Here is a 14,213-nt window from a genome sequence, read left to right on the forward strand (position 1 = left end):
GCATGGCACAAGTGCAATTAGCAAATAAATTACGAAGCGTGCTTTCGTGTGTGTCTTAGAGATATAGGGAAGGGGGGAAGCGCCGTTTGAAACTGTGGAATTTTAATATTTTTTCGACGACCCTAACTTTCACTATTCTAAAAACAGCATAGTTTACTCTGTGGATACTTGCAGGATAGGAGCTGTTCTGAAAAGACTGAAAGCTTAAGTTATCGTTTTAAGCGTCGACTCGAACATTGACTGGGGATGAAATTTTGTCTTGTGAAAGTGCATTTGAACAATGACTATGCATAGCTCTTCAAATGTCAGTTCCACTGTGGAAACGCCAAATGTTACGTTACCGAGGAAACGAAGCTTCCATGGTTTTGTAGTCGAAGACCAGGCTTGTTAAAAGTATAACTTAGTCTCATTTAATCAACGGTAATGACTTTACTAAAACACGTTGTCTATCATAGCATGTGAAATTTCAACTTGTGATTGACCAACATTGTAAGAGGAAAAACAAGTGTTAGCTAATATTACTTCAAAATCGTTTACCATAACTTACAATGAGAATATAGTGGTATTAGTTTCTTTTTATTATAGCGTAGATAAATGTTTTTTTCAGGATGTAATTTAATCTTTACAATAAACTAATAGATGACTTGCAAATCCTGAAAATCCTTAAAAATTGAGAATTCACATTTATTTGTTCTCTTTACACATAAATTATTGTAAAAGTACATCCTTGAAAAATCCCATACAGTAAATGTTTATATGTAATATTCATGTCAAATAAAGTTTATAAAATACATTATACATGGAAAGAAAGAAATCCGCCAAACGAATTTGAACGAAATTCGTGACAGGGAGGGGAGCGAAGAAGTCTTCTTTCATTAATTACATTATTGAATAATAACCAACAACCGATCTCTTTCATTCGACAAACTGATTCTTGTCTAGTCAAGCGCAATTATTTCTTGCTGATATGAATACCACATAATGCAAAACGATCAGTTGTCCTATGTAAAATTATTCGAAGCTGAGAATAACGTTACATTGTACTCGAAGGTGGATGAACTTTATAAGCGTAGAATCGCAAAAAGCGTTCAAAAAATAACTTGTGCTTATAAATTGCGCATTCGAATTAACTATTATTAACGTTTTATAATCTACATCACGTAGTATGACAACGTAGTTTTGAAACAAACAATCGATTCTTGAGGTCAATATTACTAATTAAGTGCTCATTGTATTTAGTCTGGGTTCCCAGACATAAACTTATAAAAATGTATTTGTTTCATGCTATTGAATATCTCGATACGTTGTTATAAAAAGAAATGAACATCAATGCAGAAGCTTTCATAAAGCTTTTCGATCAGTCGCAACTTCAAAAATAGATAACGGTCGCGTCATTTCGAAAATAGATACCAAAATAAAGTTTCGTTTGGTATTAAAGTCAATGATATACCCTTATCTCGTTATTTTTGATCGGCAATTAACAATGAATGTAACGTAAGTAACGCAAACGTCTTTAAATTTCATTTCGAGCATTTGAGTGTAAAAAATTGAAAAACATTTTTATTAACAGATGGATGTTTCTTTGGTTGCTATCTTTTCTATTATTCACTGCTGATGGAAAAAAGAGAGTATGTTTGATTGGAGCTGGCCTAAGCGGATTGTTTTCCGTAAAACTTTTGGCTGATCGTCTTGATGAATTCGAGCCTATTGTTTTTGAGAGAAATTCTGATGTTGGAGGACTGTGGATTTACACAGATGATACTGGTCTGGACAAGTATGGATTACCTATTCATAGCAGTGTCTATAAAAATCTAAGGTACATGGCATTTATTTTATCACTGAAAATTTTTTAAAACATTCTTAAGAAAGTATGGAATTCGCGTAGAACAAACAGTCCAAAAGAAGTGATGAGTTTTCCGGATTATCAGCACTTCGAGGGTGAAAAACGCAGTTGTGTTAAGCATCACACAGTCGTTGATTATCAAAAGAATTATACAGATCACTTCAATCTTCGTCAGTTTATTAAGGTGGGTACGCATTTTGAATTTATACTTATGAACAGTTATCGCCACTTTTAATTTCTTTTAGTTTAACACTTACGTAGAAAAAGTAATTCCTTTGTCTGAAATCGACAATTGGCGAGTGAATAGATGGATTATCAAGACTCGCGATTTGCATTCAAATTCAACTGATGCAACAATTTGTGATTTTGTGATGGTCTGCACTGGGCACGTATAAATTTCAAAATCACTAACCTCAATTTATATCGATATTTTTGAAAAGTTATCTTACGTATTGACAGACAATATTATAAACCAATGATCCCAACAATCTTGGGCATCAAGAAGTACAAAGGTCGAGTATTACATAGCCACTCCTATCGAAAACCCGAAGAGTTTTCTGGGCAAACGGTCACAGTATTAGGCGCGGCGGTATCTGGTCAAGACATTACTTTTGAACTTAGTCTTTATGCGAAAATTGTCTATCTCAGCCATAGACACGACAAGTTTGTAAAATTCTTCAATGAATACATGATTTGATTATAAGATAATTGAAATGCTTAGACTTCAAGGTGAAATGCCGAGAAATGTGATTCAAGTTCCTGGAATCGCTGCTGCAGATACCAATGGATTCATCCTTACTAATGGAATGAGGATTGAATCGGATTCGTTGATATTTTGCACAGGCTACGTCAACGAACTCCCATTTTTAAACATTAATAGTGGTATTGAAGTACATGACAAATACTTGTATCCACTGTACAAGCAGGTCATTAATATAAATAATCCGTCCATGGGATTTGTTGGGCTTGTGCCCACGTTCAGAGCTTCTACTCCTAAATTCTATTCGCAGGTATTAATATCATTTTTTTGTTGAACTTTGACAATTTGTTTGATGAAAATAAATGCCAGATCTACGTTGTACTATAATTATAAAAAACAGAGAAATACGAATACCAAACTTATTTGATTTTTAAATGTAAAATTACAGGCGAAATATTTCATATCATTTCTACAAGGTCAGTTCAAGCTGCCAAGCCGGGAAAAAATGATAATGGATGCAGAAAACATGCTACCAAAAAGTATTAAGAATAAAAAGTACGAATGGCATTGGGATTACATAATGGGACTTGCAAAAGAAGCAAATTTCGAACCAATACCTGAATTCTACCAAAAAGGTCTGACATTTTGGCAAAAGTTCCAAGACGAGAATTTATATCACTTCAAAGAATATGATTTGCGCTTTCTGGTCGATGGCAGTGTGGAAATTGTCAAGTCCAAAATGGCTTAAGATTTAAGATAATAAATTTAGTATAAAGTATCATAATTTTAGGGGACAAAAACTATAAAATAAATGATGTAGGTTAAGAGAAGTTACGCAAAGTTTGATGAGTTTAAAATAAAAGCATATTTGTGATGAAAATTGTCATTGACCGAACCTAATTATAAAATCGAAGGCTACGCGAACGAGGAAATTCCGAGAACACTGATATATCGTCCAATCCCCGTGATCATTGTCTTTTCAGCCAACAAAATTTATAATTACAGTAATTATATGTTGCCGGCAATCGTATTACTGATGTTTTTTAAAAGGTAATTATTACCTTAAAATGAAATGCGCCAATCGAATAGCGCGCCTTTTGCAGCTTATTGCCACCCTGGGTGAGAAACCTACTTGATTGTGCTGAGATTATAGGTGGGAAGAGGAAGGAATAAAAATTGAGAAGATCGAACATCATCAGAATCCAACATGCGTGCGCATCCTATGGGAAAATTGCGTTAGTAGGGCAGAGGGAGGAGAGAGTGGGTGGTTGTCGGAGGAGTGGTGGTAGTTTGATCATTGAGAAATGCCTGCGCTATCGTCAAATATAGGGTCTGTATAAACACAGTGTTGCTCGATTCGCCGAACCCGGCGGTTCTTACTGATGTGTTCCTTGATATTTCGGACGGATATCGTTTTCTTTTGCCCGCTGGGTTTTCCAAGCGACAGTATTGAAGCCGAATCATTTGATGTAAGTTGAAAATCAGCTGCACGCTCGTTCTTCCAAATAACAAATCAATATGATCAACTGCAAACGTCAGTTCACAAGTGAATCTCGTTATCAAAACTATTTGCTAACGTTATCAGGCCGCGGTTAATATTATCGAGCGGAAATTGGGTAGCTAAGGAGGAAGAGAAAGGCGGATGCTAGATATTAACGTAGGAGTATTGCGAGGGCGTAAGAGCAACAGTGGCGACAAGATGCTCGAAGTGGGGGTGTGAGGATACGGATCGGATGCTTAATATTATATGTGTAAGTCGCCTCTGGCGGGATACCCAAGTGTGTATAGCGTGAGCTTACAGGTTTGTTGATTATTTATGCGGACAAAGTAGAAAAAAAGATTGAAGTGTGAAATGGGCTGACAGTCGTGCTTCATTCTTTGAGTGTTGGAATGCAATCTAATATCGAATGAAACAAATTCGAGGGGTGCTGAGGAGATACCTTTCTATCTTTTTCAATGATTGATTTCGCGTAGAAATGCGAATGCCTAATGTGTTCTAGGGCTAAGCACTTGGCTTATTTTATTTGATTTTTTATCAAAATAGTCTAGAAAATCAATACTTTGATTCTCGAGCGAGTGACTAATAATAGATAACGGAATTTTAAGTAATCGTTGAAATGGCATTGGATAATTTATGTATACCGAAATAAAGAAAATGATCGAACTTGGAAAGTGGAGTGCCTATGTAAGTTTCCGAATTTTCGTTTCATAAACAGTCTGGTATGTGCTTATAAATTGAATTGAAAGCATTAAATAATTGAAATTGACACACAAACTTTTGTTTTGAACATAGAATATGAGTAAACCTTCAACAGTTCAAATCAGAAAATGGATACTTCTTTGTAGGTAGTAACATGCAATGGATTCTCTTCGAGAACATCTTCAAACAACGTCTTTTATGATGTCACCAATCCAAGAGAATCACAAATCTTATTCGAAGTTAGCTCAAATCCATAATACTTTTCAAAACGGATATCCCACAGCGAAGATGGTCAAAAGAATTCTCAAAAAAGAGGGCGACATCAATTGCCGAATCCCAGCGGACAACACTCTCACATCGCCAGAATTTGATTTGACAGGTTGCACATGCTTAGACACAGCAGCTCGCAAAAAGAACATCAAAGTGTTCAATATTCTGTTGGAAAATGATGCTGATTTCACAATTCAAAAGTTCAACGGCAATACAATCCTCCATGCAATGGCGATTGACGAATCACCCGAAGTATACGACGAGTTCATCAAGTCAGTATTCAATGCACATATAATGCTCAAAGATCCTACAAATCCAATCAACAACAAAGGGATATCTCATTTCCACATCGCTTGCATGACAGGAAACGTCAAAGCTGTCGAATTTTTCCTGCACAATCACCTACACGTCAACGGAGATGTGAATCTGGATTCAGCGCACTTTCCTGGTTTCACGCCGCTACATTTTGCAGTGAAGTCGGGCAATGCGGAAATTGCGAGGATACTTCTGAAATACAAAGCACGCATAGATCTCAAAGACGCTCGGGGAATGACGGCTCTGCACGTACTCATCGAGGAAAAATTGAAATTGTTCGATTTACTGAGGACGAGTTCAATCAAGACTTGCAGGAGCATTATGTCGCAGATCCGAACGATGGATGACATAACGAATTTAATGCTAGGTAATGACGAAGTGGACGATATAGGCTTGTCATACTTTCACGTTTCCTGCACAATGCTTGATTCCTCGGTGACGGAATATCTCTTACAGCAGATTACAGATATCGATGATTCAGTGAATGTTAAGTCGCCAATCTGGCCAGGCTACACTGCCCTTCATTTCGCTGCGCACTGCAATGTCGACACCGTCAAGATATTGGTGAACAGGGGAGCGGCTCTTAGTTGCGAAGATATCAATGGAGTCACGCCCATGGACATTTGCTTGAAAAAGCTTGGCTTGAAAGACATTCAGTTGATCCTAGAATCCAAAGAAAATTGGAATTACCTAACGCTCACGGATGGTAAAACGCGGTTGATCGATTTGGTCGCTTGTATGAAAGATTCGAAGCAGTTAGAAGATTTCCTACAAATGGCGGTCGAAGACGTTAATATTTCGGTTCCAGCGTTTTTCTCCTTATGGTCTGGCATGACACCATTACACTTGGCGATACTCTTTTCCGAGGGGAACGACACCGAAATCGTCCAAGTGTGCCTGAATCGCAGAGCGGACGTTATCGCGACGGACGCTCGAGGCTGGACTCCGCTTCATCTTGCATACCGAATGAACAAATTGCAAGCCGTGAGCTTGATTCTTCAGTATCACAAACAAATTGCTAATCCCACAGACCACGACAATCTGTCCCACCTGCATATTGCGTGCGCAGTGGGCGACACAAATTTTGTAGATAGACTCCGGGATAGCGTGTACTTGAATATTATCTACATGGGAAGATCTTCTATTGGGCTTATCAATCCTGGTTCCACTCTACTTCACGTCGCTGTTGCCAATGGAAGTTGTGACATTGTCAGGATGTTGCTCAATTCTGGTGCTGATCTCTACGCAAGAGACGCTTGTAGATTGACTCCTATTCATCGATTTCTTAATCTTTACTCGACCTTACCACGTGGCACTAGGGATGTCATGAGAGTTTTGCTGTTGTGGAGGAATCTCGACGAGAGCGTTGCCGACGAGATTGGACTGACCCGATTGCACATTGCCACGTATTGTAACGACTTGTTTGGAGTGGAGAGTATCGGTGATCATGTCAACATGGTGGTCAACTGCAAAGATCCATCGTCCATGTGGTCGCGTTACACCGGTTGTACTCCATTGCATATGGCAATTATGGAACGTTCGACCAGAGATGTGGTAGAGACTTTATTGAGGCGTGGTGCTGATATTCTGTCAAAAAGATCAGACGGAATGACGCCATTGTTTGAAACTTTGAATGGCAATTGTACTCGATATCAGGAACTTTTCGTAGCTATTCTGAGAAGCAGCAGCGAGTTGCGAAGACGACTCGAAAAATTTTCAGGAATAACGATGCTTCACATCGCCTGCCATCGAGTTAACGTCGAAGAAGTCGCACGATTGCTTGACAAATGGGTTGACTACAATGCTAAAGTTTACAGGAATTGTGCAGTTTGGGCTGGTTGCACGCCTTTGCATTTGCTATTGGAGAACATCGATACATTAGAAGAGCGCGGTATCGAAACTAATTTTTATGCTATTTTGAGAAAATTATTGAGTGTGGGAGCTGATGTTACAATTACGAATTCAGCGAGAAATTCTCCTGTACATATGCTATTTGAACGATTTTTAGGTGACAAAAGTAAGAAAACAAACTTATTGTATTCTTTATTGAACAAGATTATTAAAAAATATATTTCTCTTTCAGCTTACTTGTGGTTAAGTCTGCTGATGAAATTTCATATAGATTTCAATATCAACCCTGTTAATTCACAAGGGATATCACACTTCCACGCTGCCTGTATGGTACACAATGTAGAGGCTGTCAGACGATTTTTACAGCGAGGAGTCAATGTCAATGAGCCTATCAACTTTTTTACAAAGATGTTTCCTGGAGAAACTCCCCTGCATTTAGCAGTGGATCATCAATCGGAAAGGCTTTTTGGAGGTGAAAATTTACGACACACCATTGAGTTGCTGTTGAGCCACGGTGCTAATGTTTACGTTGAAAATAGTTATGGCTACACACCGCTCCACATGGCTGTTCGAATGGGGCCAACTAAATTGGAACTTATGGAGAAGTTCATCTGGTAAGTGTGATTTCTTTTAAGCTTCAAAAAAAAACGCTGGAATTTTTGAGTCTGAGGCTCAAAAGATGTCATGATTTATTTGATAGCTGCGGAGCACCCGTCAACATCGAAAGTATATTTGGAGAGACACCATTGGAGATTTTATTGAAATCGGAAGACATATCGCTTCCGGCAATGATGCATTTTGTCAATCAAGGCTGCAGTCTTGATGCTTGTAATCCTATAACCAATGAAAATTATATATCGATGATTCTTTCTCGTGAGTATCATCCGTTTAGCCAAGATCAAGTTTTTGCAAAGGCTATGGAAATTTTATATTCGGCTAATGGAGAGGACACAAGTCGTATCTTACACGGAAACTGTGACTCGAGCGCAACGGATAATTTAGCTACCTCGACAAGTGACCATGTTGGCTCAACTGAAAGAGTCGGCAAATTCAGAGGTCTATTTCAAAAAATCAAATTCAAACACCGATCTCCAAGGTAAATTTACACAAATCGAATTTTTGTTTAGTATAAAAAAATTGAAAAATAGCAATATAGCTCAGTACACCAAAAAAAAATTGTACATTTCAATACTTAAAAATCCGTAGAACTTTTATGATACGGGTAATTCAATAAAAATGTAATAATGTTATCATTCTTAAAATAAAAATTGAACGGATAAATTTTCTCTTTACAGGCACGTGAGCCGTCCGTCACTGTCAACTGAGCAATCAAGCGACAGCATATCTGCTGACGAGATGTAGTTTGTAGAAATTTTGTGATGTTAGAATTTAGAGCAATCGATATATTTTTGATCCTGAAATAAATCAATATTATTAAACCACTTGTGAGCTTTACATTGAAACAATATAATTAATAGGAATCTTCGCTGTTTTAGGAATTGTATTTTTTATGAACAACAGAATAAACACACAAAGAACTGAAAGTAGGTACAAAAACAATCTGAATCATACATAAAAAGAGATCTGTTTATTTCGAGAATTTTACTTTTGATATGAGAATGTACTGTTACAAAGTAATTCTAAATAACGAATAATGAAGAATAATAAATAATAAAAATTTATATTCGTATATTTGAAATAAAAAAAATATTTGTAATCTTAAATATATAGTACAATACAATATCAATATTGTTGATCAATATTTATTGTATAAATTTTTTAAATAAACATTTATAAACCATGAATTTATGTAGTTTGTAAGGTGAATCTGAAACTCGTACCAAAACATCCAACGTTGCACCGCCTAAATTTTTTAAATTGTTTAATAAATTTTTTATTTGAGTATTTTTTTAAATACGAATTCTTCTGTGTAAAGTATTTACATACCTTTTATCTACAACTTTTTAGACGTTCATGTTGACTTGCAAAACAAATAAACTATATAATTAATTTTTGTTATTTACAAATGAAAACAAGGTTGTTTTGTTTAATTTCTGGTAAATAACAACATAAATCCGGTTTCAACAATGTCTAACGTAGCCACTATTATTAGTACAAAAGCCAAAGAAAGAAGATAGATGAGAGAAAGCTCGTGAGTATGACGATTGTAAGGAAAAAGGAATTTATAAAGAAGCAGTTTTAATAATAGAAGATGATCAGTCAGAGCTATAACATGAGATAAAGCAAATTGCGCTGATGCCGTATCTGATAAAAGAATAAACTCGAGTTTTCTTAACTAAATAGCAAACAATTCTCAAGAAAACTTCAGAATTATTTTAATCGAGTTGATGGATCTTTAAGCTCATCGAAATAAGCGACTGACAATGAGTGGTACTGAAAACTGCGTAATTATCATGAAGAAGAACCAAAGAAGGCCCTAAAATAATTTCTACCAAGCTTAAGTCGATAAATAATCTCCAGGTTTATAAAAAATAATTGATAATCCATAACTATTCATCAGTTTATTCAGGAACTGAGGCTTCACCAAGAAAGATCCAACCAGCGCAAACAATCTCATGAATCCTATTCTTCATATTTCAGATTTTTCAGTTTCAAATTTCATTATTATTTATTATTTTTTAATCTTTAATATTTATTGTTGACGATGATGACAATTATGACTAAATTGTTAAGTTTAATTTTAATTATCAACATAAATTACTTAAAACATCCAGTCTTATGTGAAAGATTAACTTTCTTTTAGCATGCATGATATTGTAACACAACATTTAAAAAAGTTCATCTATTGATTCATTTTCATCTACCTCTATGAATCGCCATATTCAAGTTTCAAATTGCTATAGCTGATATCCTCATTGTTTTTTTTCTGTGTTACAACTATTAAAATCTACTTACACAACTTACAATGTCTGACAATTTTTACATATACATTGAAATTTTTGTTTCAAGTCATTTTAATATATGAATTTATCTTATTGCCCCACTCATTGTTTATGGATAGACGAAAAAAAATCACTTATGATAATATTCTTTGCAATTACTGTACTATCGATAAAAATAGATGACTCCGTACTAACTATTCTTCTATCAATTTTTTTGCTCACCATACTTTCACGTTGTGAATAAAACAATCGGAAAATATATATTTTTCTACGATAAGTGAGCACGTTTGCGTCTTAAAATTTTACTAATTTGACACGTAATAGTCGAATAAAATCTAAACGCGGCATTAAAAAATCGCAATCACGAGAATCAGTCTATTCATCCTTGGTAGAGAGGTTTCCAACGGCGGCAGGCTTCCGACTGCGGTTTCGCCTGCTGAAAATAGAGAGGATAGCACTCCGGAGTCTGGCGTAAATCTCCTTACGCACAGTAGCGGTGAATTTGGTGACGAGGCAGCCAAGCGTTGCAGCAGCAAAGATGACGTTGTAAAAGAGTACTAGTTTAAAATTACCAAGCCACTCGATACGACCAAAGTCGCCGAGCAAATCGAAATTGGTGAGACCTAATTAAGTATGGAAAAAATTAATGAAACAAGATACAAGATAGTCTCTAGTTGAAAAAGTAACACTCGATAATTACCAATAATTCTGGATATGAGAGGTAGAGCCGAGCTGAGGACGAGCAGCAGGGCACAATTGGCGATGAGGTGTGTGAGCGGAGTAGAATGAAGTCGTGGACGGACCCTGCTAACGCCGGGTAGTGTATAGAGACCAACTGCACTGGTGATAGCGAGATACAAAATGAGCGTGACCTCGATAGTGGCACCAATGGGGCCAAGCTTGTAGAGCGAATTGATTCCCAGGGTGAACTGTCTGGTACTAAGGGGCAAGGCCTTGATGCCAATCAGAAGCTGAAGAGTATTTTGCACGGCAAGGAAGGCCGTAGCCGTGGAAAAAATTAAGAGGCCGAGCATGGCTACAGGGTAGAGGAGGGTACGACGCACCCACCAGGTGCGCCGCTGTTCATCGAGCGACTGCCGCCTGAGCTGTATGTCTTCGAGGCGCTGGGCCAGGCCACGCTGAAGCGCCCCATTCTTCAGACTCATGAGACCCGGCTTGAAGCAGAACGGTTCTTCGTCAGCGTCCGGCCGCCTTTCGGTCTGACGCCAGTTCTCTTCACCGTTGCTGGTCAACTTATCGCTGCCTGCAGGCAGGGACATTGGAGCTGGCGACACGTAAGATTTGCCGGTAGCCTTTGCGTGCTCCAGCCTACGCTTGATGCAGTCTTCCTCCAGTCTATATGCGCAGAACTCCTCCTCTAGATTATTCAGAAACTGAGGCTTCACCAAGAAAGAGCCAACTACGGCAAACAGCCTCACAAATCCTATCGGCGTACACACTGTAAACGCAACATGATAATGAATCCACCAACACCAATTGAGCATTATCATGGCAACGGGTTACTTACGCAGCAGCATGACCACACCAACGAAAGACACGCACGAATAGAGAAACGGCAAATAGTAACTCCAGATGTCTGCAACGAGAAAGCAGCAAACATTAGTTATGTGACAAGATTTGCTGCAGTAATGGTAAACGCACTTAGAAGAGTGTGAAGGCTAGATTTTTGGCGATCCAAGATTGCCGAGAGGATGTAAGTCATACCAAGAACCATGGCACCCAGCAAACACAATACTGTAACTGTTTCGTAAACCCTTGCCATAACGCCCTAGAACGGCAGAATTGTTAGAATGGGTTAAGCGAAAGGTGAAAGAAAAAAACAAATTAATACTTACTTTCCTATAGCCAACGAATCCTTCGGATTCGGTGAAGAGATAGGCGAACGGAAGAAATACGAACAGCGACATGTTGGAGAAGAGGAATATGAGATTCCAAAGGCCTGCAAAATAACAATCGCGATTCAGTTATTATAAGGACAACGCAATGCAGCTCGATTTAGCAGCAAAGTACCTTGTATAAGAGAACTGTTAAGCCACTTAACGTAGTAGCTGTTGGGATAGAGAATGAGTACTTCGTTGCTAACGGTGCTGACAGGTAGCAAGAGAGTGGCGCCAATGGAGACAGCCAGGGCCGAGGCGCACAGCCGGAGGCTGATTCTGTAGACCGTCGCTTCATCTTCGTCAACCGCTACCAGGTAGTCCTCACCAGCTCGCCACCTGAAGCGCGATATTAGCGCGTAGCTTGATATGTACAGCACCAGGAACAACAGCAAAAATATCTACAAATTACATATAAAATCATATAATGACGTACAACGACGAATAAAAAGAGGAATAACACAAAGGTATCATCCAATCTGTTGATACTACATTATTAAAGCATTAAGCCGTGGCGGTTATCTTTATCTATTTATCAAGCGGGACAAATGAAATTCAATTAACGGAGACTACAATGTCTTGACAGCGAGATGACGACAGTCATTTCACCGATCTATCGACAACAAGTACTATCTGGCCACCCGTCAACAACTGCACTTTAGCCTCGATTTGAGGCACCTATTTATTATCTACATTGTAATGACAGCCAACTAAATCGGCCGTTGTCTTCTACGTACACTAATCGTAATCAGATAAGAACGACAGAGTTATACTATAGACTAAATACGTCTATTCAGTGTCGCAAATATCGCTGCCAACATTTTATTTTATCTCGATACTATAAACATTACGATGAACTCTTTACACGTCCCAATTACGTGAAAATTTATTTTACCGAACGCTCGTCAACGGCATAGGCGCTTTACAGTTTGCGCGTACACGTATGCACGTATATATATTTATTATGTATGTGTATATTAATTATAGAAATTATGCGTGTCTCTAGTTGTAGGCATACATATGTTTTGTTTGTACATGTACTTAAAGATAGTCTCGCTTTAATAATCGAACTTAGATTATACTTTACTGAGCAATCTGAACAAAATATGTTTGGTATGAAAGATCGCTAAAAAATTTTATCTCGCCGATAGCGTAATCGACATTCATTAAAAAATAGTAAAAAAGTTATTTGATCTTGAAAGTTTCAATTAGACTCACTTGAAATCTACGTCTATATAAGACAATATGAAATAGGGGTAAGCGGAATTAGGTAAACAAAGGATTGTAATAACCTCAAAAACATGTCAACGTATTAACAATTCTTACTATGTACTCTCGCACAGTGTTGTGAAATAGCTGCTCTCTGATGTCTGCCTCATCTTCCATGTTTTAATCTATGTGCCGTACAGGGATGTCCGATCGGCTGAGCGCCACGCGACATATTATTTGCTCCTTCCCTGAATGCTTATTATCTGTTTTGTTTGTCAAGTCCTAGTACACCGTCATCGCTACCTTGTACGCTTTATCAACCAACTTCCCTTCCCCAATCCGTCCCTTTGTTTTGTTTTGTTTCCTACAATGCACATCGACACCCACGACGAATGCACACACGACCAAGGCAAACTTAGATTTTGTTTTTTTTTTACATTTGGAACTTTATTGCGTTAAATTAGATCTGCTTATGCCTACCAAAGCTCGAAAGACGACACAAGCTCGTTAGTCAAACAATAAAATTGTAGTCTTCATCCCCGGGGGGACGCGAGAATATTTTATTTAATTATACCTTGTACAGCCTAGTACTGGAGATTACAAAAGAAAGCTATCTCCTTATAGTTTATGAAAATACTGACTATTATATGATATTACTGTTACTAGTACTCGTAGATTAATACCGTGTTGCGCGCGCAGCACTGTCGCCATATTTAATTGAGTTGCAAGTCGTAGGGTACATTTTCATGAAACGATAGTTAAATCTAAAGGGATTATATACACTGTATAGGCACATTGGTTTATCACAATGGTCATAATTATTTTAATCTTTAAATTACTATTGTAAAATTAATAAATAATTTTTTCAATTGTTTACACATGTATAAAATAAATAAAAGTATTAACTACATTGTAACATCTTAAGAACAGTATCGTGTGGAAAGTAATACAATGGGTAAAATCATTAATTTTGTTACAATGAACATTGAAAATTTACGTGAATGGAAAAAATGGAAAATCCATT

General features: G+C 37.4%; 3 protein-coding genes across 7 annotated transcripts; 2 read left to right on the plus strand and 1 right to left on the minus strand.

Moving 5' to 3' along the window:
* The first annotated feature begins 1,483 nt into the window (after nucleotides 1-1,483).
* On the plus strand, nucleotides 1,484-3,291 carry LOC131666427 (senecionine N-oxygenase-like). Its single transcript, XM_058939086.1, has 7 exons — nucleotides 1,484-1,494; nucleotides 1,571-1,816; nucleotides 1,886-2,027; nucleotides 2,089-2,228; nucleotides 2,303-2,506; nucleotides 2,565-2,853; nucleotides 2,992-3,291. The coding sequence occupies exons 1-7, from the start codon at nucleotides 1,484-1,486 to the stop codon at nucleotides 3,289-3,291; spliced, it is 1,332 nt and encodes a 443-aa protein (XP_058795069.1).
* Nucleotides 3,292-3,869: 578 nt separating this feature from the next.
* Nucleotides 3,870-8,832, plus strand: LOC131666373 (serine/threonine-protein phosphatase 6 regulatory ankyrin repeat subunit B-like). 4 transcript variants are annotated; one of them, XM_058938998.1, is made up of 5 exons: nucleotides 3,870-4,012; nucleotides 4,890-7,345; nucleotides 7,412-7,793; nucleotides 7,880-8,275; nucleotides 8,475-8,832. In XM_058938998.1, the coding sequence occupies exons 2-5, from the start codon at nucleotides 4,903-4,905 to the stop codon at nucleotides 8,539-8,541; spliced, it is 3,288 nt and encodes a 1,095-aa protein (XP_058794981.1). In that variant the 5' UTR covers nucleotides 3,870-4,012; nucleotides 4,890-4,902; the 3' UTR covers nucleotides 8,542-8,832. The 4 variants fall into 4 exon arrangements, with proteins under 4 accessions (XP_058794981.1, XP_058794980.1, XP_058794983.1 ...); XM_058938999.1 differs by lacking the exon at nucleotides 3,870-4,012 and having other exon boundaries at nucleotides 5,048-5,285; nucleotides 5,378-7,345; XM_058938997.1 differs by having other exon boundaries at nucleotides 3,870-7,345.
* A 162-nt stretch (nucleotides 8,833-8,994) lies between these two features.
* Nucleotides 8,995-13,877, minus strand: LOC131666374 (protein Lilipod). Of its 2 annotated transcripts, XM_058939002.1 has the most exons (8): nucleotides 13,307-13,877; nucleotides 12,114-12,381; nucleotides 11,939-12,042; nucleotides 11,745-11,871; nucleotides 11,611-11,679; nucleotides 11,323-11,541; nucleotides 10,783-11,274; nucleotides 8,995-10,705 (listed from the first exon to the last, which is right to left on the minus strand). In XM_058939002.1, exons 1-8 carry the CDS (start codon nucleotides 13,364-13,366, stop codon nucleotides 10,458-10,460), a joined length of 1,587 nt encoding a protein of 528 aa, XP_058794985.1. In that variant the 5' UTR covers nucleotides 13,367-13,877; the 3' UTR covers nucleotides 8,995-10,457. The 2 variants fall into 2 exon arrangements, with proteins under 2 accessions (XP_058794985.1, XP_058794984.1); XM_058939001.1 differs by having other exon boundaries at nucleotides 10,783-11,541.
* Nucleotides 13,878-14,213: the final 336 nt, after the last annotated feature.

This window comes from Phymastichus coffea, unplaced genomic scaffold, assembly GCF_024137745.1.
Source record: "Phymastichus coffea isolate CEN01 unplaced genomic scaffold, Cenicafe_Pcof_1.1 PCOF00058, whole genome shotgun sequence".
Lineage (NCBI taxonomy): Eukaryota > Metazoa > Arthropoda > Insecta > Hymenoptera > Eulophidae > Phymastichus > Phymastichus coffea.